Source organism: Symphalangus syndactylus, chromosome 17 (assembly GCF_028878055.3).
Source record: "Symphalangus syndactylus isolate Jambi chromosome 17, NHGRI_mSymSyn1-v2.1_pri, whole genome shotgun sequence".
Taxonomy (NCBI): domain Eukaryota; kingdom Metazoa; phylum Chordata; class Mammalia; order Primates; family Hylobatidae; genus Symphalangus; species Symphalangus syndactylus.
In genome coordinates this window covers 59,407,249-59,433,041 of record NC_072439.2, presented here as the reverse complement: position 1 = coordinate 59,433,041, position 25,793 = coordinate 59,407,249, and the positions used below count along the sequence as shown (strand labels likewise).

General features: G+C 39.9%; 1 protein-coding gene across 3 annotated transcripts in view; it reads left to right on the top strand.

Moving 5' to 3' along the window:
- Positions 1–25,793, top strand: part of VEPH1 (ventricular zone expressed PH domain containing 1) — a 255,018-nt gene that overhangs the window by 136,064 nt on the left and 93,161 nt on the right. For all 3 annotated transcript variants that reach the window (XM_063620307.1, XM_063620306.1, XM_063620308.1), the window contains 2 exons: positions 12,257–12,466; positions 13,011–13,408. In XM_063620307.1, the coding sequence (XP_063476377.1) occupies positions 12,257–12,466; positions 13,011–13,408 (608 nt within the window). The remainder of the gene's footprint in view (positions 1–12,256; positions 12,467–13,010; positions 13,409–25,793) is intronic.

Sequence of the window (25,793 nt, the reverse complement as noted above, 5' to 3'; positions counted from 1 at the left end):
TCTATACCTTTCAATACCGTGCAAGTCCTATCTACCCCTAAACATCAAGCTATTTGTCTGCCAGGGCCCGGATGAAGCTGGGGAGGGAGAGGGTGAGCTCCGGGCACCTCTGTAACTGGCTGAGCCGAGCAGTGGAGTGATCATTGCCTAGAAGATGCCTTTGCCAAATGAATGTGGCGCCAGGGAGGCTGCTATAATCAGGCACCATCAGAATGGGGGCAATTTGTCACAGGTGGTCTTAGTAGGAGGTTAGGCTCAGGCCCCAGCTGGGGATGGAAACTTTGACGGATGGAAATTGTGGAAAGAAAGCAGCAGTGAGAGATAAATATGAGAAATGAAAAAAGATAGGGAGAGAGGATGATGATGGCAAAAAGCAGAAGGGGAGACCCAAGGAAAAAGGAGAAAGGGTCCTGACACAAGCCTGGGGCAGAGGAGGGTGGAGGATGGTTACAGTTCCCTCAGATGCAGCCTGCAAACTTCAGCCAGAGCTGTGAAAGTCATGGGGGAAAAAAGAAGTTGTTTGTGTAAGAAAAGTTTAAGACAAAGTGTGTGATTATAGTTTCTCCAATCCTTTGGCTTAGTTACATGAATGTTGCGTTTTTTTTGTTGTTTTGGTAGTGATGGTGGTAGTGATTATGAGATTTTATGCTTGCTCTTCACTTTAAGAATCAGGCCTGAAAACAGAAAGGGATAATGAAAGCTAAATTATAGTCAAAACTGACTGAATAGGTGTAAATCTGACTTTGGTGTAAGTGAAAAGAGATGATACAAAGGAGGGAAGGAAATAAAACAATAGCACATGCGAGAGAATGAAGGGAAAATAGGGTAACTCGACTATGTTCACAGAAAAATGACTCCAGGAAATCTGTCTTCCTTGGAGTGGCTCCAGAATTCTGTTTATCCCACATTCCATGCAATGAACATCAAAGAAATGGAGTACAGCAAAGAGACATATTTGATGTATTGTGTGGCCCTAATGTATACTCAAGCAACACAGCTTGTGAAGAACCTTTTCTACAAGGCCCTTTGCAACCTGTCATTCCAGAGTTCCCATCTTAACATCCTGGGAGTCACATCAGAACCTAACTCTGCTGAAATAACAATAATGCACATGCTTAGACATCATTTCCCCAAGACATTGTCCAAGACCTTGAGAGTAATCGCTCTTCACTGAGTCCACAACATAAACTGCAGAGAACAGGGGGCCAAGTTCTTCTCTGCAACTCTGCAAAAAATTCTGCATATGTAGGCCTGATCAAGCTTTAAACCAGCTCTTACCACATGGTAGCTCCTGTGCTAGGAGCTTTCACCTCTGATATATTGTTTAATCCTCACAACAAAAAAGTCTTTTCATATGCATCAGGATAATAGAAACTTCATATTAGAGCATAATAGAGTAAACCTTGCAGACAGGCAAGAACAAAGTAAAATTCTTGCTATGAGTCCATGGTAATTCCTGGAGGGCCAGTAATACAAATGCCCAGACATCAGTTCATTAAGTTTCTTTTAATTTCTTCTTTTAATCTAGTCCAGTGAATCTCAAATTTCAGTGTGGATGAGAGTTACAGTGTTCACAGTATTTCATGGATAATTCAAAAGAATTTTAAAGGAATGTCAAGAGTAACTTTTGCCTATTCCTCCCCAAAGTGGTACCCCACTAACCTTTACCATCACCTTCTAGAATGCCCTCTTTGTGCCTCTCTTCCCATTGAAGGCTGGCATTCAGAGCCAAGACTCCAGTTTGGTACTACTTCTCCATGAGGCCTTTTCCACCCACCATCACACATAGTGATCTGTGCTTTCCTCTGAGCTCCCACAGTTCATACAACCTTTCCAACTCCCAGCACATGCCATCCTGCCTTGGAGTATTAGGTGTCCTTCTGTGTCCCTCTACTCTTCCACAAACTTGAAGAGCTAATATTCACAGCCTATGCTCTATGGAAGGAAGAATAAGGTCTTAAAGTGTTCACAAGAACTTCCACATTTTTAGGTAAGACATGTTCGTACAAAGAGAAATTGATTCTTTGAAAGCAGCTGTTGGTTCAGGGAAGGTACATGAGTCAGTTCAGAACCATAATTAAAAACATGTGACATTCTGGTCAGCATTGCCCCCTGCTTAGGAAAAGCTGACTGTAATTTTGCCCCACCAAGGTAAATTTTAAGAATGAAACAAGAGTTTTGATAAGAAACGAGTATCTCTTTTCAATCTAGAGAGGTCTATGGTGATCACTTGTATAAAAAGAAAATCATAACAGCCATTTGTGGCAGTAGCTGTGGCTGTTGTTACTCCGCTGTGCACGGAAAAGGAAGAAAAGGCTTTGGTTTTGGGCCCCCCTTCTTACTGAAGAGGTTAAGTCTGACATGTGGTACCATTTATGTTCCATCTGTTATTCATTTACTCCACCAGTTGTCCTCCCTTAACGCAGCATTTAGGGTGATGTGAAGGTCTTTAAAGGTATTTCAGGAATTCATCTTTCAGCAAGAGATGTAGGTAGGAGACACTGTTATCAGCTTTGGAGACAAGGAAGCAGGCCCAGGGAATGTGAGACCTCAGACAGGCTGGCTCTGCCATGTAAGGACACAGTAGGGTAGAGACGCGGGCAGCCCCAGTATGAAGTGTGGGCAATGTAATATCAGCTTCACGGGGAACCAGGTCCATTTTCTGTAACATAGCAATGTTCGAAACACAGGGCACACAAAAAAAGAAAGCTTTTCATCAGGCACCCATGCCCTGGCTTCCCATTTCAAGCAAGACAGAGAACACCAAAGTTCTAGCCTAGGGAAAGAGGAAAAAGGGTGTTTGTGGGAGAAGAGGTAAGAGGACCTTGACCCTCTACAACCCACGTGAGAGGAGGGCCAGGGTGCCAGCTAGTGATCAGACACTTCTTCCTGGACCCTGGTGACCTAGCTATTTACTATTTTGGTTCCCCAAATGCTCCATATTCCTTTTTAGTATCTGTTATAATTGAACTTTAAAGTTGCCATTTGCATGTCATTTTCTGAGTTTTGAACACCTTTTTAGTTTGTGTTAAAAGAGGGTGCCAAAATTCATTTTTCCAATTAATACAAAGGGTTGCTCCCGTGACTATGTATCAACTCTATTCTGGTGTCTGGTTCCCACAGGATGTTATTCAGAGATATCAGAGTGTAATAACTCTTCTTGGTTACCGTGCTATATCACCAATGCCCTAATATGTATTACTTATTCCTGGGGTAGATTCAGATGTAACCTGAACCACACCTACTTAGAGGAAGTGTGCAGAGTGGAGTGTTAAGTGAGAGCTCTGGAGGCAAACAGTTGGATTTAATGTTGGTGTAACTAAGTGACCTTAAGTGTGCCTCGGTTTCCTCATCTGTAAATGGAGTTACTAATAAGGCCAGCTTCCCTTGATTGTGTGGAAGCAATTCATGTACCAGATTTAGAACAGTGAAAACTATACATAGAAAGCCCTCTGTAAATGTTAATGAGTAGCATTAGCACTTTGTTACAGGTGTGTATTATAATAGGTGATGGCATATCCACTAGACCAGCGCCCATCTGCAAACTGTTTCTTATCAGACTGTGATGAAGTGATTGCAGATATTAAAAATAAGAAAATAAGAAGTTAGAACTTTTATAGCAATTTAACATTGCTGTAATATCCAAGTACCTGACCAGTGGATGTTGTATGTCTTGTTTTATTCATTGCATTTCTCTAGTAGTTTATTTTTGCTATCTTTACAAAAATATTGGTCTGTGACATGAAAATTAAAAAAAAAATAGTTCTTTACTACAGCGAGTTTAAAAGCTACCGTATTAAACGTTGGACGCAGCTGGACCCAGACTAAGTCTGGGAACTCTCTTTAATACCTAATATTTTATTCCCTAAACTTTCTCCTGGGACCTAAAGGAAAGAGATTTAATAAATGAAAGGTGATGAACACACACCATTGTGGCCATGGTTGAGATACAGCTACTCTAAGATGGGTTACAGCTGAGGAAAAATGGTTCTTAATATTATTTATATTCATCATAAAGCAAAAGATAGGCTTTTCATTAGTTGGCAGCCTGAAGGCTGTTAGCTAAACTTTGCTGTAGGTAAGGGCTGAATTCTAGGTAGACTAGGAATTGAATCACAGAATTTCATGTAGGAGTTCTATCCCCAGCTCAGTTATTGATGGGTTTTTGATTAATTATATCCTCCATTTCTGGGTAACTATGTTTCTATCAATTAAAATTGGGTTACAGTATCATATTTGAGATGAAGACTACGAGAAGATGTATCAAATAGGAAAATTTTAACCATTTTTCCTGCTCTTCCAGTGTCAAATGCCAAGAGTGACAATGTCTTAGCTCTTTAATCCTCATGGCCAGACCCTATTGCTTGCTCCTGTGCCCAGACAATAAAGTCAGCCCAGACAAAGAAGAGCACATTACCTTACAGGTCTCCCTCTTGATTGACAGTGCTTTGATGATATTCCTACTCTACATTTTTTACAGTCCTTTGTAATTTACAAAGTGATTTTGTAGCTTGTGTTGTATCTGGGTGGCAGTTCATTAGGATGGGGCAGCCGTCTTCTGTTAGGGCTACTGCTCACCCGATATGCCCAGTCGTCTCAGGAATCTAAAGATTTGGGGTCCATCTGAACCAGTATCTGTCAGCAGCAAAACCCGAAAATGTACCTTTACCTCGGAATGTATCCCCAAAAGGATAAAAGGCAAAGCCCACCAACTCCAAATAATCCACAGATTAAGTCTTACCTTACTACAGAATTAGTGAAACCCTCAGCAGCCTTGCTTGAGGAAAAAGGCCTCTGCCCTGGTCCACTTCGGATTCTCTTATTTCATTGTCTGGGCCATCGCTTCTCAAAATTCGAATGTGTCACTGGACACCTGGGGACCGTATTAAAGTGCACATTCTGATTCAGTAGATCTGGGATCAGAGCCTGAGATTCTGCATTTCTGACGAGCTCCAAGGTGATGCTGATGCCGGTGGTCCAGGGATCTCACTTTGAGTAGGAAAAGCAGGGGCTTTGCACTTTTTGCTGATCCCTTTTCCGTGTCTCATTCTCTCCCATGTTGGTTAAATAACTGAAAAGTGAGCAAATGGTTGGGCATCTGAATTAGAAGTGTCGCTTCCTTGTATCATGGCTTTTATATTTTCATCCTAATTTCAGGATATTCTCTTTGTCTGCAGTTGCTCAGAATTCATATTTGAAGTACAGGGATTTTTTTTTTAATTGGCCATTTCTATATCCCAGTTCTTGTATGCTCATGGAGTAGGAGAGTCCCTCTCTTTTAGTACACACTGTTTAAGATAGTGCAGTAAGAGGAGGGATTTTATAGTCCTCCCTGGCTTTGAGCAGGAAACGCGTATCTTCTAGGATTGGTACCACTTGCACAAACCTCCTTTCAGTGTCAAATGTCCACATTAAGCAGCAGCCACTCAGGGTTTTACCATGCCTTGAATTTTTCATGCCCATTCTATATGAGCAACACTGTCAAATCCATTATCTTATATAATGCTTTCAGCAATCTAATGATGTAATATCAATCCCATTTTTATATAACAAAAATAAAACTTACAGTCCTTAAGAGTTTCATAGCATCACTAATAAACATGAAATTGGAGTCATGAACCTAAGCTTTCCCCATAAGATTATGTTCAGTCAATTTCCCCCACAACTGTCTGCTTTTGAAAACTCTTTTGAAATTTTGTGTAAATGAAGTAAACCATGGAGTTATTTCATTTTAGCAGAGTTCTACCATTGGCATGATCACATTCTGATCCCCACATAACTAGGTACCTGCCCATCTCTGCTTTTGCCCACTGAGCAGGTCAGAGGCAGGATAGATACCAAGAACTGAGTCTTATTGTTGTCCTTTCCCTTAACATTCCAGCTTAGGTGTTCCGGCAGCATTATTTACTGCAGTCCCAAAACAGATGCTAGCACTGTGAAGTTGGGGGATCTTCTCTATGATGACTGATGACCCAAGAGATTACTGAAGAGTAAGGAATATAGCATTCTAAGAATTTAGGACTCCAATGTGGATTTAGTCCATTGCGTTGTCCTACTTCTCCTTTAACAAGCTTAACTCTGCAGGAGTACATACCCTGGACATGGAATTGTAAGCCAAGATCATCAAACATTAACTAATATTATTTTTCTTTGATTTAAGGAGCCAGGAAGAGAGGCTGCCAATCTTTCCACCCCTGCCAGCTTTATAGTCTCATCTCCCAGCTTAGTGAGAGCAGCGAGCAGCCCAAGGGCCAATTTGTTTCTAAGGGAAGTCCCCATTCACACAAGAGGGAGGTAATTAGGCCTCCCCCTGGGAATCCCTAGAGGTACTTTTAAAAACTTTGCTTTGGCAACAGAAACCAGAAACTGTTCAGACTAGAAATTATCTGAGCCTCTTGTAATGTGGCGTGTTGAGTTAAGGCCAAATTAATATTTAGGGGATTATAGAACTCTGGCAAAGATTTCTATAAAATTACCTCTGGGGTCAAAAGTGACAAATGGAAAAGAAATAACAACCCCCTGCGTGAGCCCAACCCACTGGCCCCTGCCCCCTGCCCCCACCACTCTACAAGTAAACACATACAGGACCCATGGATCTGCCAGCACTTTCACATTTGTGATGTGTTTCCTTGCCCTAGAAGGGAAGCAGAAGTTTATCTCAGGAAAAGATCTTGGTTTTTGAACTTTTTGTTCAAAAACTTTGTTTCGAACAAAATACTTCTATCTTTTTACACTAAATCTTAAAAGCAAGAGGAAAAGAAGTAAAGGAGAGGGAATGTTTATGATAAACCCAAACCCTCTATCTACCATTTCCTGACCTTCCAATTTATTGGAATTGAAGTTTGTCCTGTCTCCCTGCCAGCAAAGTTCTGTGGCATGCCCAGGTGGATTGATGGCCAGAAACAGAAAGTTCCCTTTGACCCATCTGGAGACCTTGGCTGCCTCAATGACTTCATTACCACCCCAGTCCACTGACTTCTGTGCTCTAGAAATCTAAATCATAAAACCAAGGGAGATTGTGTAGAAGAGAAAGTCTTTGCGGTGAGAATTCTCATCAGCCATAGATCTAAAGAGCATTTCTTTATCCCAGATACTTTATTGTTGCTTCTTCATTCTTCATATTTGTTCCCTTGCAAATTACTCTTTTTGCCTCTACTCTTGCTCCCTGCTTCTCTCCACATTTCATGTTTACCAAATAGCACTGTGCCATCCCCAAACCCTGAAGGGCCAGGAGAAGTGGCCTGTCTCTCGTGGGCATCTGGTAGACCTCAGGAGGTTTTTGGGGTTTTTTTGTTGTTGTTATTTGTTTGTTTTGTTTTTTGTGTTTTGTGGTTCTTGTTGTTGTTGTTTGGAGGTGGGTGGCAGGCTGACTTCAGACAACAATGTGGTTTCAGTTCATTTATTCTACAAAAATTCCAGGTCCTTTGTGTGCCAAGCACTGTGCCAGACCAGATGAGTTGTACAGGTCCCTGCCCACAGGGCAGCAGGGATTTATCCCAGAGTTGCTTTGCCAAATCTAACAAATAAAAATACAGGACACCCAGCTGAATTTCAATTAAAGAACAAATAATTTCTTAGGATTTTTTTTAGTATAATAACTGTAGTCAAGTATAATATATTTTTAGTATATTTCACTAGGGATATACCTACACTTAAAAATACTTATTGTTAGCCAGGCTCGGTGGCTCACGCCTGTAAAATCCCAGCACTTTGGGTGGCCGAGGTGGGAGGATCACGAGGTCAGGAGATCGAGACCATCCTGGCTAACACAGTGAAACCCCATCTCTACAAAAAATACAAAAACAAAATTAGCTGGGCATGGTGGCGGGCACCTGTAGTCCCAGCTGCTCGGGGGGCTGAGGTGGGAGAATGGCATGAACCCAGAAGGCAGAGCTTGCAGTGAGCCAAGATCGCTCCACTGCACTCCAGCCTGGGCAACAGAGCACGACTCCATCTCAAAACAACAACAACAACAACAAAAACAACTTATTGTTTATCTGAAATTCAGATTTGGCTGAGTGTCCTGTTTTTCACTGAGAACCCTTACCCTTGAGACACCCAACCTGCCCTCTTGGGGTCAGTGAGTATCATGCCCAGCATCTCATCAGAGTAATGCTATAAAGCAACTTGAATGTGAAGGAAGGCTGCTTCCAGCTACTAAAGCTCTGATGCATCCAGGCTGCGGGGCTTACTAACCAACATCTGGTCACTGGAGACACAGGCAGGGAAAGGGGCCTAAGTGGCCATCCCCTCCTACAGCCTGACAGTAATAAAATCTAACATGTGATGACTGCTTGTTATGTACTAGGAACACTGCTTCATGTTGGTTCTGTCATTTAATCATTCTACCAACCCCGTGAGTTAAGTACAGTTATTATCCCCATTTTATAGATGGTGAAATTGGTATAAAGAGTACAACAAATAAAAGAAGGATCTCCATAAATACAAAACTTTTTTTAAGAATAAAAAACTGATCCAATAAAATTATCTTAGGACATTTTCTATAATCTATGAAATTTGAAGTTTTTTTGAAGAAAATGTGATTATCGTAACTGATATAACCCAGAGCTTTAGACAGAAAGAAAAAAATTATAAATTCATGAGAAATTTTCCTCTAACAGTTCATATATTTGGAGGTTTAAAAATGTATATAGTCGGCCGGGCGCGGTGGCTCACGCTTGTAATCCCAGCACTTTGGGAGGCCGAGGCGGGCGGATCACGAGGTCAGGAGATCGAGACCACGGTGAAACCCCGTCTCTACTAAAACTACAAAAAATTAGCCGGGCGTGGTGGCGGGCGCCTGTAGTCCCAGCTACTCGGAGAGGCTGAGACGGGAGAATGGCATGAACCCGGGAGGCGGAGCTTGCAGTGAGCCGAGACTGCGCCACTGCACTCCAGCCTGGGCGACAGAGCGAGACTCCGTCTCAAAAAAAAAAAATAAAAAAAAAAATATAAAAATGTATATAGTCAGGCACAGTGGCACACACCTGTAGTCCCAGCTACTCAGGAGGCTGAGATAGAGAACTGCTAGGGCCCAGATGTTTGAGGCCAGCCTGGGCAACATAGCAAGATCCCCATCTCTAAAAACCTAAAAATTAAAACATTAAAACATTTGTATAATGCTCAATATCTAATATTTACATTTTGGGTTACAAGTTATGCTTTACAAATTTTTAAGTTTTAATGACCCCAGCTATAGAAATATTTGAAATAAAGGTATCTTTTAATTTTGAAGTGTGATTAGGTTCCATGGAACCAGAGAAATATTTTAGTTTCATGACTATACATGAACTAATGTGGATAGAAAATAAATACTCCCCAAAATTTCTTGTGTGGTGAGTCCATTAGATTTTTAAAAATTAACCTTGGCTATCATCATGGTTTGTAAAATATCATCTAAAGATAGCATTATCTTGGTTTCATTTGTAATGGGAGTAAACATTTAGAATCTTCTGGCTAAAAGATGTCAAAGCCTCCCATCTCTTTGACTGTAGCCAATATCATATATATGTCAGAAAGAAAAACATTTTCAAGCTTAGCCTCTATTCTCACATACTGATTCTTGCAATCTATCAATATGTATTTTATTTATGCATGGTATGGGTAGATAAAAATTATGTAAAGCCATAGAAAACTTATAAAATTATGTAAGAAAAATGGTTTTAAATTGTATCAGCAACCACTTATTAAACAATAGACAATTGCCTTGTTACCTAAAAGATACTGGTTCCCACTTTGAATCATCAGCAGCTGTCCCTGGACTGGACCTACAGGTGAATTCTGACCACTGAGGGCCCATAATCATGAACCCTCCCTCAACGCCAGGACTGCTCTCCTCTCTGGGCCAGCCAGAAAAACTTCACTATCCAACCCTGCTAACGCACCTTCACCAGTGTCCACCGCAGATATAGGTGCCAGAATGGGTAGATTGTAACTGAAAAAATTAGTTACCAGCCCTTCTGCATTGCTTTTTCCTAAAAAGTAGTGGGTTTTTGTTGTTGTTGTTTGTTTGTTTTTGTTGTTGTTGTTTTTGAGACAGTTTCACTCTTGTCACCCAGGCTGGAGTGCAATGGTGCGATCTCTGTTCACTGCAACCTCTGCCTCCCGGGTTCAATTGATTCTCCTGCCTCAGCCTCCTGAGTAGGTGGGATTACAGGTGCCTGCCACCACACCCAGCTAATTTTTGTATTTTTAGTAGAGACGGGGTTTCACCATGTTAAGCAGGCTGGTCTCAAACTCCTGACCTCAACTGATCCACCCACCTTGGCCTCCCAAAGTGTTGGGATTACAGGCATGAGCCACCACGCCTGGCAGTGCTTTCTTTCTTTCTTTCTCTCTCTTTTTTTTTTTTAAGTATGTTTTTCCTCTCACTCTCATTCAGGTATTATGCCAGGTTCACTTTGGCCCTTAGGGAAAAATAATGTTTGAAAAAGCCGAGATTTTTCTGTAAGTCCGGGCCCTTTCCTCAATGTTTTGGAAAAATGCTAAAGACAGCCAAGTAAATATACACAGACAAACCAACAAAATCATTAGACCATCTTGGTGAATATATTTCTAGGGATTATTATGTACTGTAATAAAAATAAATATTTTGTCTCTGTCCCGAGTTCATGGCATACAGCTCCTAAACCCTCAGAATCTCAGATTGATGGGTGTCTTTTACATGCTAATGAGATGACTGGTGGCAGGGACCCCTAGATTTCTTGAGGATTGGGGCTGGTCACAGGAAAGACCAAGGCATGATTACACTGTTGGAACTTTCAGCCCCATTCTCTATCTTACCCTATAACTCACCCACCCCCAATCTCTGGGGAGGGGAGAGGGGCTGAAGATTGAGTTAATCACCAATGGTAATCATTTAATCAATCATGCCTGAATAATGAAACCGTCATAATAACCCCTAAAATTCCAAGAACTTCCAGATTGGTGAACACATTGAGGTGCTGGGAGTACAGCATAGCCAGAAAGAGCACAGAAGCTCTGAGCCCCTTCTCCCATACGTTGCCCTGTGCATCTCTTCTACTGGGGTGTTTCTGAGTTGTATCCTTTATAATAAATCCAATAATAATAAGTTAAAGTGTTTTCCTGAGTCCTATGAGTCATTCCAGTGAATTATTGAACCATGGGGGTGGGGCGGTGCGGGAACCTTTGTAGCCAAGTTGAACAGAAGTGTAAGCTGGAGACCCCATACTTCTCACTGGCATCTGAACTGGGGGCAGTCTGTGGAGTCTGGGGCTAATTCCAGGTCATCAGTGTTGGGATTGAATTGAACTGTAAGACACCCAGTTGGTGTCTAGAGGGTTGGAGAATTAGTTGATATGAGAAAAAAACCCACATATTGGGTGTCAAAAGTGTGGTAAGTAAAAATAATTCCTTTTATCCTTGTTTTTTAAGAAAAGAATTAATACATCATACGTTATAAAAATGGACAGTGGTTGTTGAATAAAAATTAAAGTAGCTGTAGGCAGCTCAATATTAGAAGATAAATAAGGGGAGATAAATGCATGCTACTTTCCTATAATTACTCAGCGCCTCAGTGAACATCAGAAAGCTATTTCTGCAGCTTATTTGTAGGTGCTCATTCCAGCTAAGGCACTGTTAGCCCTTAGAGGAAATCCAAAATTATACCACACATGGCCCCTGCTTTAAAAGAAGTAATTTTAATGACCCACAAAGTGGTTTATAAACTCTGCTATAAAAGATATTTGGGTCTATATTAATATCATTCATAGAAAACCTCTTTCTTCCAACATCTTAAAATTCAGAAAGATATTTCTGCTTGGAAGGTGTAAGAGTTACACTGATTTTTTAAAAATTAACAAAACCATGAGTTTATACAGTGCATGTGAAATGTTCTTATTCTGTAATTTCAGTACAAACATATCAGCACATTTTTTTAGAAAATATCTGGCACACATTTCATGTGAAAGCCATACATTTGAAGAATTTCTCGAAAAGAATATGGTACATGAGCATAAAAACTGCTTTTTATTCTTTGAACCCTTAAAAAAACATTTTTAATGCAAAGTTCACATAAACACCACTGTTTCTAAATTTCTGGCAGAACAAGCTATAGAAGCAATTTCAAAGACCTATGCCTGTAGTAGATATTCAGTAAATACTTGTTAAATGACCAATGAAAAAAATTATCAGGCAAAATTTTTGCTTCTGAGTGAGAGGCAGTTAAATAGAGAATAACACTGTTCTGAAGAGTATATATGGCCAGCATCTAATGCAATGATTTATATTCCTTTAGGAGAAAAATCAGCACTGAAATTGAATTGCCTGAGAAACTGGAAGAAACCAAGCTCATAGTAACTGAAAATGAAGACCATGAAAAACTCCAAGTTAAAATCCAGGCTTTTGAAGACAAGATAAATGCAGAGAGCAATACCCCTGGCTCTATCAGAAGATATAGTCTGGGCCAAGTTTCTAAAGAAGGAAGAAAAAACATTAGATTTAACAGGTATAACTCTTGCTTGGTTTGATTTTTAAATCATACACTTCATGTTCGCTATTAGCTTTGTTATCACTCTGTTACGGGGTGTTTTTTATATATCTTTTACCGATCGCCACCCAAAGTGCCATCCTTACATGAATGAAATATCATCCACAATGCTCTCATTATCCAAAGAAGCTCACTATTTTAAATGGGTACCATGAATGGAAGACAAATCTATTGCTTATATGCCATATGGAAAATACTGTCTCTTGATTTCTGATGAAAAATCAAAAGCAAAAGTAGACAAAGATGAAAAATATGTAAGTCTACTATTTTGCAGCCAGTTTTGCCATGAAATTGATTTTTAAACCTTTGTTTTTGGAGGTGACTTAGATTTTCAAAGGTTTGGTTTATTACATCATTTATTGGTGATATACATTTATCAGGCCCATTAATAGTTTCACACTCCAGAGGAAGTAACTTTTTGTCCCAATATTATTATTATTTCTTTTCCTTGTCAGTGAATAGTAACACAACTTCTTTAACTTTCCCTTTGTTTGAACTCTAGGTCAAAAAGTTTGGCTTTGCACACTATGCTCACAAAGGGTGTGGGTTCAGATGACGGCGAAGATGAAAACAGGGGAGACATACCAGCCAGCATCTCTCTTTCAGAAATAGACCCACTTGGCCAAGGAAATGACAAACTGCCCTTTAAGACAGACACTGATAGATCACAGCTGGGGGAGTCTTCAGTTTCATACCCAAATATTATACATATAGACTCAGAGAATTTGCCAGAAACTGTTAAAGAAAACTTCCAGGAAGAAACTCCAGAGACAACTGCAAGTCCTATAGAATACCAAGATAAGCTCTACTTGCACTTAAAAAAAAACCTCAGCAAAGTGAAAGCATATGCCATGGAAATTGGAAAGAAGATTCCAGTCCCTGATCAGTGTACCATTGAAGGTAAGTGTTGTGTACTTCCCAAACCTGAGAAACTTCAGGAGCCACTGCAAATAAACAAAAAGCTCAAATCATGTAAATTAGCATACTCTTTTCTGGATCTTTTGCAAAATAGATCATTTTTTTTAAACACGTTACATTATGTTAGTTTTTTTTTTTCCCCCCCCAAAAAAAGGTTGATCATCTTCTTGATTCCCATTTGAATCTACTTGGGTGCACATAAGTCCACTGACCCTATGATTTTTGCAGACCTCAAGATATATTATTTCTGGTTCCCTGTCCCAGAATCCAGGAAAATTCTGGAAAGAGGTCTGTGACCCTGAAGCAGGCTCTGGGGTAGGGGTTCTGCCAGAGACATTTCCCAACCACATAATCATGCAAGAAAGTCATGCATAACATTGAATATCAGCTTCCATTCAGCTACTGTGTTCCAGGCACTGTGTTAAAAGTACTCAAGATTCAGCTATAAACCAAACAGATACAATTCCTGACCTCTTAGAGTTTAGAGTGTAGATGATGATGCTCAACTTAGGATGAGACTATGTCCCCAAAAACCCATTATAAGTTGAAAATGCACCTAGTTTACCAAACATTACAGCTTAGCCTAGCTTTCGTTAAACATGCCCAGAACACTTAGAACACTAGCCTACATTAGGCAAAATTACCTAACACAAAGCATATTTTATAATAAACTGTTGACTCTCTCATGTAATTTATTGAATGCTGTACTGAAAGTGAAAAATAGAATGGTCGTATAGGAACTCAAAGTATGGTTTCTACTGAATGAGAATCACTTTCACACCATTGTAAAGTCAAAAAATGGTAAGTTCAACCATCTTATGTCAGGACCATCCGTACACAAAGAAAAGGGCATAACCATAGTCAGGAGGTGACTTAAGAGAGAGAAGCCAGTGAGAGGTTGAGCTAGTCAGAAAACAAAGGGCAAAGTAAAAAAATAAAAAATTTTAATTTTAAACAGGATGTCAGGGGCCAGGACCTCCCTCAGGCACACAAATTAGGGTGGCACCAATAAAACTCAGTAAAGGCTGGGCGCAGTGGCTCACGCCTGTAGTCCAAGCACTTTGGGAGGCTGAGGCAGGTGGATCACCTGAGGTCAGGAGTTCAAGACCAGCCTGGCCAACATGGTGAAACCCCATCTCTACTGAAAATACAAAAATTAGCTGGCCATGGTCGGTGACGCTTATAATCCTAGCTACTCGGGAGGCTGAGGCAGGAGAATGGCTTGAGCCCGAGAGGCGGAGGTTGTAGTGAGCCAATATTGCACCACTGCACTCCAGCCTGGGCGACTGAGCGGGACTCTGTCTCCCCGCCAAAAAAAAAATAAAAAAATAAAAAAACTCAGTAAAATTTTAAGTGACGACAAGATCAGTAACAGTGTCTTACTGAGTCATAGTGGAACCTAAGGCAAAAGGAATAATTAGTAATATCAATCCTGTCCCTAATTACAATTTTGACATTTTGTTCATCATGCATTATTTGCATTAATTTTAATTCTAAAAAAATTATATATCTTGATTACTATATATTTCTGACACTCCTTTACATTTTGTGCCATAGTCCTTCCTGGACCTGGAAAAAGAAATGTGTTTGAGACACGGGTCCTAAAATGCCATAGTGCTAGGGCAGACTCACTTTTCTGGTAGTGGGTTGAACAAGTCTGGATAGCTTTAAGGCACTGTCAGGCTCATAATCTTTACAATAATAATTCTTAGGCAGCAACCATGTTCTTCCCTTGAGATCTGTGTGATGGTTCTAGCACTCTGGCACGATCTGCCATCTTGTAGGCTACAGCCCTCATAGAAAAAGCCAGACAGCTCAGCCTCCAGAAAGAAAAATAGCTGAAGAATAGCAAATCCAATTCATATTCATCTGCCCACTGCCTATCAGGTTTAGGTACTGGAAGAGCCCTTTTTTCTATATTCTACTTTCTAGCCCTTTTCCCACTTCAAATCAGAGGAAAGAGTGTGTTCTCATGCTAACAAAGGGAAAGGGGGATTCAAATGTTTAGTGATAACATTATAATATTATTTAGCATGTCTGTATATAATCTGACACTTTCAAAAGTGTTTGCACTAATTTTATTAGCCTTCCTAAAACTCTTTTAAAGCCATTTTAATGGTGACAATAAAAGATTGCTTATATTCAAATATAAGTATTAGATAAGTAAACCAGGGCTTGGAAATAGCTAAAATCAATAAAATTCCATCAAAATAAACACTTTACAATTGCCTACTTTGCTAATAATCTATGTATCTATTGCACAAGTTGGAGAATTTAATATAAGAGAGGTTAAGTGAATTCCCCAGTTTGACAGAGGGATTCAATAGCAAAGATAAAGGTAAAATAGTGGGATTTTTCAAAGTTGATCTAAAGCATTAAAGGTTTACTATGCAATGAGTTTTAGTCTTGTGGAAATGTGTGAGAAAATCCTGCAGATTTACTTCAAACTTCTATTTGTCAAAAACAAATGATATTTCTTATTGCCTTGAGCTATTTTAGGAGTTAAAATTACAGATGGTCCCTGATTTATGGTGGTTTGGCTTATGATTTTTTGACTGTACAATCGTGCAAAAGCCATACACATTCAGTAGAAACCATACTTTGAATTTTGATTCAAAATTCTTCATAACAACTAACTTTATTATATAGGCTTTGTGTTAGATTGTTTTGCCGAACTGTAGACTAATGTATGTGTTCTGAGCACATTTAAGGTAGGCTAGGCTAAGCTATGATGTTCGGTAGGCTAAGTGTATTAAATGCATTTTTGATGTAAGATTTTCAGCTTACAATGGGGTTATGCGGACATAACCCCATTGTAAGTCAAAAAGCATCCGTAGTTTGACAATTAACTAGTTAACTTTGCTTTTTTTTTTTTCAAAAAAATTGAATAAATTCATCATCTTTACTTAAAAAAGAATTATTTCTTTTGATATTGATGTTTCCTACCAGGGATGACCTAGATAACCTAGAACTGAGTATGTATTTTTTTAGTTGACATTTTGGAATTCATTCATACTCGGAATTTCCTGGGCAATTCCTTGCACAGAGATATGTGTGAAGGATCGAAAATTTGTGTGATTCACTGGTAATACATCCACTGAGAAAGAGCTCAGGCTGATTGCAGGGGACACATTGTTATTATTTCAGAAGTAATGTAAACTATTCAGTGACACACCAGCAGTCATCTGGCTGACACAATTTTGCTTGTTATCATAAGATTGCCTAACAATATTATATTTCTTTCCTTAAAAACTTATTTAAAAAAGATTTAGGCTTAATTGTGTTATGTTTGATGTGTTGTTGGAATAAACGCAACATATTTGATCTTTCTTGATGAATTATGCATACTAGTCAAGAAGCAAAGAGAAGAAGCATAAAAACCACTTCTGAAACATTTAAAGTTAAAGGGACATATAGCCAGCAGGAAATAACAACAAAGTGTTAAGAAAAATTTTGGACTGCTGTTACAAAGTCCATACGCTAGGAACACGACAAAACAACCTTTGAAAGAAATTCTTTTGATGTTAGTTTGGTCCATATGAAAAAACTGACATTAGACTGTTTTGACGTATAAAAATATCAATTTCATATGGTTCCGCATAATACTTCAGTATAAACTATGTTAAATGAATAGGAACCTCGCTGGTCACTGTATAACAGAATTCGGTATGAGTTGAATCAGGGTCACAAATAGCATTCATAACTCCAGTCAGCCATCTATTATTGCATAATATTGATCACACTGGGGACAGGCAATAGAGTATAAATAGATCAGTGAGAATCTATCACTGTGTCTGGAAAAAAATGTCAAACCCCAAGTCTTATTAAGGTTGGGTCGGCAATGTCATTTTGGGTATGAAATAGCCTGTTATTCCTAGGTCAGTAATTCACTTCTGAGCCTTGTAGGTCTCTAGTATTTGTGCAGGTTTACCAACCACTTAAAGTTATGTATTCATAAGCAGAGCAATGGTCTAATATCACTGCCTGATTGTATTTATTTACAAGACTGGAGGAACTGAATTCATCTGCCAAAGGGCATTTTAAAAATCTGAATCATTGGCATTCATTTATGTGAACAAAGCTGATTAGAGGTCAAAAAAACACACACATGATATTGTAATAAATTCTTGGAAATCTGGCCCATAACTGAAGTTCTATAAAGAATGATATAAAAGCTTACGAGAACCTATCAATGTTACTTTGAAGTATTTCCTGATTGGGTGAAAATACATCCCATCTGTAGAGTGTATCAGCAAGGCTGACTTACAGAAAGCTAATTTTTAAGCTAGTAATGTAGTGCTTTCTTTATAGACCCACACAAGTTGATTTTTCTTTTTTTTTTTTTTCTTTTTTGAGACGGAGTCTTGCTCTGTCACCAGGCTGGAGTGCTGTGGCACAATCTCGGCTCACTGCAACTTCTGATTCCCTGGTTCAAGCGATTCTCCTGCCTCAGCCTCCCGAGTAGCTAGGATTACAGGCACACGCCACTACACCCAGCTAATTTTTGTATTTTTAGTAGAGACGGGTTTCACCATGTTGACCAAGATGGTCTCAATCTCCTGACCTCGTGATCCACCCATCTCGGCCTCCCAAAGTGATAAGTTGATTTTTCTTAAAATGAGATTAATTATTAATATCAATTAGTGGGCATTGTTTCCATGATTAATGACAAAGCTTCCTTACTGAAAATGTGCATGTAGTCAAGTCTACCTCAGTGTTGGTGTGACTGTGGGGTGCTTGCATCCTCCTGGTCCAGCTGGTCCCATCTGGAGGATGTTGATTACGCTCATCCACTTAATGCTTCTGGGGAAGGTTTCTTTTTTATTTTTTAATGGATTAGTTTAATCATGGGATTAGGATAATTTCTCCATGAATTGAAGTTGTAAAATTTGGAGCCAGAGAAGAATGCTAAATCTTTTTCACACAATTTGAGAAAGAAAAACAGCAAATAGGAAAATGTTACCAAATTCCCTGGAGCCTCATTTCATTGAGGTGGTCTCTTGGGCCCCTGTTAGAAGGGCACTTACTAGGGAATACTTTTCCAGCGAACTTTTCTTGGTGCTTTGAGACTTTTCTTGCATTACCTTACTTACCTGCTCCCACCTCTCCAAAAAGTGAATTTTAGTTGACAAAGGCAGACATAACAGCGACTGGTTTCTATCTTTGCTTTCTCCTGCCACACATATCCCAATCCCAGTCATCTGCAACAGCCCGTGAAACACATCCAAATAACAAGAAGAAATGAAGATTTACAACTCCTTTTGAAAAGACTCTCTGCAAACTGCTCTAATGAGTTAACATCAGATCACTGCCCTTGTACATCCTCAGCCAAGAGTAGGTGCAAGACTCGGGCGTGTAACCGCAAATCACTGGGAAGGATGTCACCTACTTGCATCCATGACTTAACATGTTGCAAACTTCCAAAAGAAGACATAAGATAACTTTATTTCTCATTAATTATATTTTTAAAAGCTCTTCTTTAAAATAAAAAAAGTTTGGTTTCCTTTGCACATTTAAATAAATAATTAAAGAAAAATGTTCTGGCCGGATGCGGTGGATCATGCCTATTATGTAATCCCAGCACTTTGGGAGGCCAAGGCAGGCGGATCACCTGAGGTCAGGAGTTCGAGACTAGCCTGGCCAAAATGGCAAAACCCCATCTCTACTAAAAATACAAAAATTAGCCAGGCATGGTAGCATGCGCCTGCAGTCCCAGCTACTCGGGAGGCTGAGGAAGGAGAATTGCTTGAACCGGGGAGGCAGAGGTTGCAGTGAGCCGAGATCACACCACTGCACTCCAGCCTGGGCAACAGAGCAAGACTCCATCTCAAAAAAAAAAAAAAGTTTCTTACAATGCAGATGGACAAAAGAGTATGTTGTTTGTCCGCATCTCTGGTTAACCTGATATTTATCTGCAGATGAGACGAATATTCATCTGACTAGAAAACAGTGCAAAATAAGATTGGTTGAGCACATGCACACTCTTAGGACATTTTGTATAGAGATCCAGGAGCAGTTATCTGACTGAAGATGAAATCTGTCATCTCAAACCTTGAAATGCCTAATTCCCCTAATATAGTATCCACCTTAGGTGTGTCTCTAATAGATTTAAAGGGACCTTGCTAAAAAATAGAGGCAAAAGTAAATATATAAATGGAGTAAAAATGCACAGGAGTATATTTCAATATATCTCACCCTAAAAGTCACCACATTAAAAGAAAAATGAGGAGATGTGGGTGGTGTAAAAGCAGTTGTTTTCTGTGGCATATTTCATATTTTTAAATATATTTGTGAAATGTATTATTATTAAGGTAGAAGGGTATATAGCAATATACTCTTATATCCACAGTCAGTACTTTTATCTTTTTTTAGGGAAACTTATACTCAGAGATTATTATCAGTCATCTATTATTGTTGTTTGGGGACTGTCTTTACTCCAAGGGATGCAGTGCAGTACAAAATGGTCCTGAGCCCCTGACAGTCCCCAGCAGAAGAGTACATTCCAATCCAGTTTGCCACAAACCAAGTTTCAGTAAAGTGAATGTTATTTTTCCATTTACTTTCATTATGAAACTGGCAGTATATGCCCTGTAGGGAAACAGAGTGGTCCCTGGATGTCATCAAATCTCATTTAAAAACAGAGTAAACAGAGTAAATCCATATTTTTGAGCTCTGTTGGTGATGAAGAGTTGGTAGCGAGGAAACTGAAAAGAGATTATATCGCTGGGTGAAGGGTTTTGATAAGACAGAGGAAAAGGTGGGGGTGGAGGAGGGTAGATTATTTCCTCCTATTTGTTCCACAACAACCATCAAATTTCAGGTGATGGAGGATTTTTAAATGTTTTTCCAAAATCATAGGCAATTACATAGTTAGCAGTCGAGAGTCCAGGTATTTGATAATTTGGTAGGAACTGATCTGTGTTACAGTTCATTTTCAGAGAGGTGCATATTTGCAGCAGATGAGTCCAAAGCTGACAGAGTCTACTTGGAGTGAGGCAAAAAGAGCTGAGTAAAAGACAGCTGATTCCTATGCCTACATTTTTGCCCTGTTCACATTAGGGACTGGTGAAAAATTATAAAACACGCGGTTTTTGTTGTTGTTGTTGTTGTTCTTGTTTGTTTTTCTTATAAAAAGATTCAGTTGGCCCAGTGTGGTGGCTCACGCCCATAATCCCAACACTGGGAAGCCGAGGTGGGTGAGTTGCTTGAGCCCAGGAGTTCATGGCCAGCCTGCGCATATGGTGAAACCCTGTCTTCACAAAAAAAAAAAAATGCAAAAATAAGCCAGCTATGATGTGCACTTGTAGTCCCAGCTGCTTGGGAGGCTGAGGTGAGACAATCGCTTGACTCCAAAGGTCAAGGCTGCAGTGAGCCATGACTGCACCACTGCACTTCAGGCTGGGTGACAAAGAGAGACCCAGTCTCAAAAAAAAAAAAAAAAAAAAATAGAGAAAGAGAGAGTCAGCAAACTTTTAAAGATAATTTTTTTTACAGAAAAATCATCATTTTTCAGATGAAAATATCCACATCAATTATCCCACAGCCATTAAAATATTACACTGGCATTAAAATAAGCCACAAATGCAGGAAATGTAAAGCTGTCAAAGAAACTCTGAGAGTGTGATTCTGTTTCTCATGTAAAACCCTCTAGTTTATACATGTAAGTAAAAACTACTTTTTACAGATGATCACTTAAGTTTAGATGTTTGAAGAAATATTAATCTGGGAAGTAATTCCTGACTTACATGGCTAGGGACAATGACAGGTGACTGTGTCTCCCCAGTGAGATTTCTAAGCCTCAATGCACAAGAATGTTGTCATCTACTTAGCTAGTATTTGTGCTCAAAGCACCTGGTGTTGGGCCAGGCAGGGAGAAACTTAGCCAGCCACCCCTAGAGTTCCCTGGTCTCTCAAACTTGAAGGATTTGTTAGTGATGCCTGAAAGGTTCATTCTCTGGATATGCTTTGGAGACTTGTCTGGCAATAGCGGAGATTGCCATGCTCATTTATGCCTTCATTCATTCATCAACCAACTCTTCTTGAGAACCTGGCAGTACTAGGCACACTGCTGTAGGCAGGGGATACAACTGTGTGCAGAATAGACATGGACTCTGCTGTCATGGAACTTACATAATACGTAGTTACAAAGTGAGATGATTTATCTGCAGAAAAGGAACACGGTTCTGTCAGAACCTATCACATGGAATCTGCCCTAATCTGGGGGTCAAAGTAGCTTCCCTGGAGAAGGAACTCTTGAGAAATGTGAAGAGTAAATAGAGGTGTGGGAGCTGAAAAGAAGCGTCTGTCCTGTGGAGAGAAAGAGCACAGCCTACTCCAGGGACTGGAATTTGGCCCCCGGGGAGCACTGAAGTGAAGTGAGGAGGACAGTAGTTCAATGTAGGCAGGGATCTGGGCTCTATCCTGAGAGAAACGTCAGATTGAAAACGTATCTCCCTACCTGCAATGTGGAGATTAGTCTGTAGAGGGGGCTAGAAACTCCTTAGGAAGCAAATGCTATTCTACAGGTAACAGATTCATTCATTCATTCATTCATTCATTCATTCAGCAAAAATTTGAGTCCCTAAGTGTGCTAGGCACTGAAGATATAGCAGCAAACAAAACCAAATCTCTCCCTTCTTGGAACTTATTCTGTGGGATGATATGGACCAAGAACAAAAAATATATAGAAAGAATAATGCCAAGTAGTGACAGGTGCTATGAAACAAAACAAGCTGGGGGGGATAAAGAATGGGATTACTATTTAGGTAGAGTAACAGGGGCAGGTCTCTCTACTGAAGTGATTTTGCAATGGAGACATGAATGAGGAGAAGCAGCAAGGACGGAACAGTAAATACAAAGCCGTGAGGCAGAAGGACACTTTATGTGTGGGACCCTAGATCAGGGTGGTTGGACTACAGGTGGTGAGAAGTGTTCCCTCCAGATATATTTCAAAGGAAGGCTGTCAGCAGTGCTGGTGGGTTGGGCCTAATCACCCAATGGATGGATGAGACAGATAAGACTAGAGGAAGAATGTGTGGGGAGATACGAATCAAGAGCTTGGTTTTAGACATGAATTTTGAGATGACCACTCATTCTTTTTTTTTTAATTAATAAACTTTACTTTTTAGAGAAGTTTTAGGTTCACAGCAAAATTGAGTGGAAAGTATAGAGAATTCCCATTTACCCCGTGCCCCCACCATACACACAACTTCCCCCACTGTCAGCATCCCTCACCAGTGACGCAGTGGTGCAATCGATGAACCCATAGTGACACATTATCATCTAGAGTCCGTAGTTTACACTGAGGTTCACTTTGGTATTGTACCTTTTATGGGTTTTGACAAATGTATAATGACATGTGTCCATTATTGTAGTTTCAAACAGAGTAATTTCACTGCCCTAAAAATCTTTCCTGTTCTGCTTCTTCATCTTATTCATTCTTCATTCATTCATTCTACAAAATTTTTGAGTGCCTACTACATGCCAGCACCACTTCAGGGACTTGGGAAACATCAGTGATCAAAATAGGCAAATATCCTTGCCTCCATAAAGGCTGTTCTAGTGGGAAAAGACGTATGATAAATAATAGAAATGATAAATGTGTAAAATATGTAGGATGTTACAAAGCGTTAAGTGCTATGATAAAAGAAAAAATTAGAGCCAGCCAAGAAAAGGCAGGAAAAAAAAAGGATTTAGATATATGTGTATGTATGTACAAATCTGGAGGGAGGAGGGAAACTTCTAGAAGGATACACATCAAGCAGCTATCACTGTTTTTCTCTGAAGAATCACATTGGGGCTGGGTGCAGTGGCTCACGTCTGTAATCCCAACACTTTGGAGGACAAGGTGGGCAGATCGCCTGAGCTCAGGACTTCGAGAAGAGCCTGGGCAAAATGGCAAAACCCCACCTCTACTAAAATATCCAAAAATCAGCCGGGAATGGTGGCGTGCCTCTGGTCCCAGCTTCTCAGGAGGCTGAGATAGGAGAATCACTTGAGCCCAGGAGGTGGAGGTTGAGCCAAGATCGCACCACTGCACTCCAGCCTGGGCAACAGAACCAGATCCTGTCTCAAAAAAATAAAAAGAAAAATAATCAGATTGGGAGTGCAGGCAGAGTAGAAAGCGAGAAGGAAATTTGAACATTTTAATGTAAATATTTCTGCAAGGTTTGGACTTTTTTAATAAGAATAATTGGCCTCAGTAATAGAGATGCAGGTAACTTGGAACTAGGTAATAACTCCAGATGCCCAGCATGCTATCTAAATGGGGTTCCAGTCCCACCTCTGCTGTAGGGCAATTCTGATTCCTTGAACAGGTTACTTCATCCCCTTGGTCACCACTTCCTCACACTTATCCCAAGAGTATATTACAGAGCCATGGGTTTGCAAGCTCTGCTCCCTGCAGAGGCTCCAGAGACCCTTTTTTCCTCCCTTTACCTGCCCTGCAAACAGAACAACCCTGATGTAGCTGGCTTCACACACTAGCCTTCCCGAAGGATGTTTAAACTAAGAATTCTACAGCTTAAAGAAACTTGAAAAACACTGAGCTGGATAAATTTTAAGGTCCTTTATGCTCCAAATGCAATTAATCCCTAGTGTCTTATGGCAGAGCTGGCAAAGTATAAAACGTTAGTTATTCAGCCAAGGTTTTTTTGTTGTTGTTGTTATCAGCCTCAAACAACTTTATTACTAATTTTGTATCTCCAATATAAAGTAAAAAACAAAACTTTTCTTTCATGTTAATTTCCTGTCCTTTCTCTAGACATCTGCATTCATCAGTTTACTACAGTTGGGAGAAAATAAGCCAGATTGTTCATAGTTGTGAGGCTTGTCTCACTATTTGCTTGGATTTATTTATTAATGTGTATCAAATAGCAGATAACCAACCATGATCAGCAAATTAATGCATTGCATCTGTCCTGACTGTTTCTATTCTAACAGTTTTGTTCACCTTACTCAATAGAAAGTTATCTATTTCAAACAATACATGAAGCAGCCCATAAAAATATATAATAAAGCAAAAAGAATTTTTACTCAATGTAGGGGGGAATAAACATAGAGAAAGAAAATGAATCCAGTAGTTGAGTTATTTTTCAGAAACTTATCCCTGGAAATATTCACAATTGCTCTATGTGGTTTGAAATTTACTTCTGAGCACCCTGGTCATAGTAAGGAGGGCAACAATATTGGTTTAAAAATCTACAGTGTCCATAAATAAAAGTGTACTAAGTGCTGGTGGGAGGAGGGGAAGAAAGCTGTTTATTTGGCTGACGAATGCTGTTCTCACTAAAGCCAGTTCATCAAAATAGGTGTTTATATTATGCAACAAACATACAACCATTAAACATAACAATAGAGCAATTATTCTAAACCAGAGGTAATTTTGTCTCCCCCATTTGATAATGTCTAGGGACATTTTTCATTGTCACAGCTTGGGAGAGGGTGCTGCTGACTTCTGGTGGATACAGCCCAGGAATGCTGCTAAATACACTACAATGCACAGGTCAGCCTGCCACCCCAAAACAAAGAATTAATCCAAAAATATCAGCAGTGGTTGAGAAACACTGCAACAGATCTTCGCTTCTTGAAATATGGTCCATGGACCAACAGCATCAACATCACCTGGGTACTTGTTAGAAATTCAGATTATCTGGCTTACCCTAGACCTATTGAATCAGCATCTACAGTTTAACAGGACCGCCACCTCCAACCAGGTGTTTCATAAGCACATTGAAGTGTAAGAAGCACTACTACTACAGAAATGAGAATTTCCAGTAGACACTAGTAGTAGAGAAAAGACAATGAATTTGTGATTGAATTAACGGACTCTTCATTTAATGATCACCTATTAATTGAGGAGATGGGCCAAGCACGGTGGCTCACGCCTGTAATCCCAGCACTTTGGGAGGCCAAGGCGGGTGGATTGATTGAGGCCAGGAGTTTGAGACTAGCCTGTCCAACATGGATGTTCAAGTGATGTTCATGAATGTTCAAGCGATTCTCCTGCCTCAGCTTCCCAAGTAGCTGGGACTACAGGAGTGCGCTACCACTCCAGGCTAATTTTTGTATTTTTATTAGAGATGGGGTTTTACCATGTTGACCAGGCTGGTCTTGAACTCCTGACCTCAGGTGATCTGCCCACCTTGGCCTCCCAAAGTGATGGGATTACAGGCATGAGCCACTGCACCTGGCCATATATACCACCTTTTCTTTATCCATTCGTTTTGGGGGACCTGGGTTGATTCCATATCTTAACTATTGTGAATAGTGCTGCAATAAGCATGGGGGCACAGATGTCTCTTCAATATAATAATTTCCTTTCCTTAAGATAAATGCCCAGTAGTGGGATTGCCGGGTCATATGGTAG